General features: G+C 55.5%; 1 protein-coding gene across 1 annotated transcript in view; it reads right to left on the bottom strand.

Moving 5' to 3' along the window:
• The window catches only part of HPS4 (Hermansky-Pudlak syndrome 4), a gene marked incomplete at its 5' end in the record, with an annotated part of 12,785 nt that overhangs the window by 3,783 nt on the left and 6,555 nt on the right, over positions 1 to 2,447 (bottom strand). The window contains one exon of the mRNA XM_010295038.1: positions 2,277 to 2,437. Within this exon, the coding sequence (XP_010293340.1) occupies positions 2,277 to 2,437 (161 nt within the window). The remainder of the gene's footprint in view (positions 1 to 2,276; positions 2,438 to 2,447) is intronic.

Raw genomic sequence — 2,447 nt, 5'->3', positions numbered from 1 at the left:
TCATCAGGACGGCAGCGCCTGGCCTACCCTTGACCCCCCTGGTCACGGAACAGATTTTCTTTTCTGTGCAGTCAAATAAAGGAATAAGACCTAAAGACAGGCAGGAAGCAAGCCTGAAAGCCTCCGAAGCCTCCTGCTCTGCAGGGAAAGCCTGTATTGGAAACCACCCTCCCAGAGGGATGATCGGTACCGCCTGCTCTTCTCAGCTGCACAAGTAGCATATTTTACCCTTCTTTGGTGTCATTCAGGGGCCTCAAAGCATTCGACAAACATTAATTATAACTAAGGTTTGACATCCCTGAGAGCTGAGGGTCATTTTTAATCGACAGATAAACAAAGGAACAGACAAGCTGAGGCTACGCCCCAAATCCACCATGACGCCAGCAGCAGAGTCCAGCTCTACCTCCTCAAACAATACTCTTCCTCCTGGGATGACGAGACATGCAGTGCATCTCTCCTAAGAGATAAGACACCTGCACCCAGAGGAAGGGTGTAGTCAGAAGAACCCAATCACAGCCAAAATCCAAGCTGTGTGAAAGTACAGTTTGGCTAAGATGACATCCAAAGCAAGAGTATGTGAGATGGAAGCAGCATGTTTGGGAAAAGAGGAACCTGAATGGAACAGGGCTTTGTCAACCCTGGGGCAATACATACAGGAAAACCGGCTGAAATGTGGTGCATCAGTGACAGGCAGTTGATTGAGGCTTAATGAACTGAATGACAAACTGAGCCAGGCTGGGCCATTGCTGGCCTTGCCGAGGCACTTGATGGGAGGAGGACGTGCAATGTGTCGCTAGCAGAGCTAAGTCCCCCAGCGAGGCTTTTCATACGCTAGCTACATCCTTCAGACGCTCCTTCTCACGGCAAGTCAGACGGGCAGCAGAGCAGAGGCTGGTTCCCAGCCACGGGTGCTGCACGGGCTGTCGGGAACCACACCGCCTCCGAGCACGGCCGAGCGGCACTGCCAGCCGGCCATGCCGGAGCTGTAACCAGAGAAGTCTCAGAGAAGCTGAGGGTACCTGTGCAATGAGGATGACCTTCAGCTCTCGAGAGCGTCAGTTCCTACCCACCTGCGTCCTCTTCTCTCCCCTCAACCGGAGAATACGCAGTGGAGCGGGAGGTGGTGTGCAGCTGCCTGTTCGAAACGAGCAGAAAGGGGACAATGTGCCATGTCTGGCGCAAAAGGCCAAGGCTGCACCTCCTGGCCTCTGCTGATTTTGCAGCAGTCCCTTGCTGGGCACGCCAATCCTCCCGTGCTGTGCGGAGGTGGCATCCCCCTGCTTACGGAGGGGTCACAGCCACAGCCTCCGAGTCCCAGAGCTCAGAAGCACAAAGAGTAACCTTGAGGCTCTGCTAACGCTGGGAGCCAGCGTTAGTCTGAGCATTCCTCCACCTTCCAGTCTGATGGTTAAAGAAATTAGGTTGTTCCCATGGCAACTGGCATATCAAACAGGCCTCTGCAGCTTTGACTCAGCTCCCTGGTAGGTAGGCAGAGGCCAGGCGGCAGCTCCGCAGACTAATGCTTCACCGGGAAACGCCGGGGGCCGGCACGTCCTTCCCGCACAGCCCCGTTAGCTGCACCGCGCCGCTTGGCAGGGAAGCCTGCGCACTGAAGCAAATCCTGCAGCAGAGTAATTTGGGATTGCTCTGGTACAGCACCTATCTGGGGTGCCCCAATGGCACCCTTCGCTCCTGCCCCCGGAGAGCGGCGCCAGGGAGAGCGCGCTGGGGACGCAGACAGCCAGACCTTCATGTGGAACAGAAACTCTTTGGGGACTTACTGCCAGACACATCTCCCTGGTGCTTCCAGAGTGAGAAGCTGTGGCAGGCGAAGTGGAGGTTAAACAGAGAACAAACCCGGCTTTCCAAAAAGCACCACAAAACTGACAGTCTTTCCCAACAAATCCCAAATCCAGCACAGGCCTTTGGCAGCCTGTGGGGCTGTCTGACGGTCACACCTACACACTCTGCTCTGGTGCTGGCACCGACAGACAACAACAGGCAACAGGAGTCGCATGTGAGACAACGCTCTCACCTCTCAGGCTCGCTGCCTGACGTTCACAAACAGCCTCCCACATAGCTTTGGTTGCGGTGACGAACCCTAAGCCAAACGGCTTGGCCTTGCACAATACAGAGCAGGTGAGGAAGAAATGGGAACAGTGATCCAACGCTCGCTCCTCAGTTGCAACCCCTGTCCCCACCACCACCACCACCACCACCACCAGCAGACAAGCAGCAGTGAGCGTAGCTGCAGGTGTAGATGCTTTCCCACTTACCACATCTTCAATGGAGCTCTGGTCCTCTCGGAGGTGATCTTCAGCCAGCAAGGAGAGCACAAGCCCCTTAATGCAGTGAACATACAAGCTCATTTGAACTGGTTTGCACTGTTTGCCTGGCTCCACACCAGCCCCGGCTCCCAGACTGTCCGCTGGAGGTGGCCAGCCACT

Source organism: Phaethon lepturus, unplaced genomic scaffold (genome assembly GCF_000687285.1).
Source record: "Phaethon lepturus isolate BGI_N335 unplaced genomic scaffold, ASM68728v1 scaffold47619, whole genome shotgun sequence".
Taxonomy (NCBI): Eukaryota; Metazoa; Chordata; class Aves; order Phaethontiformes; family Phaethontidae; genus Phaethon; species Phaethon lepturus.
This window is presented reverse-complemented; position numbering and strand designations above follow the sequence as displayed.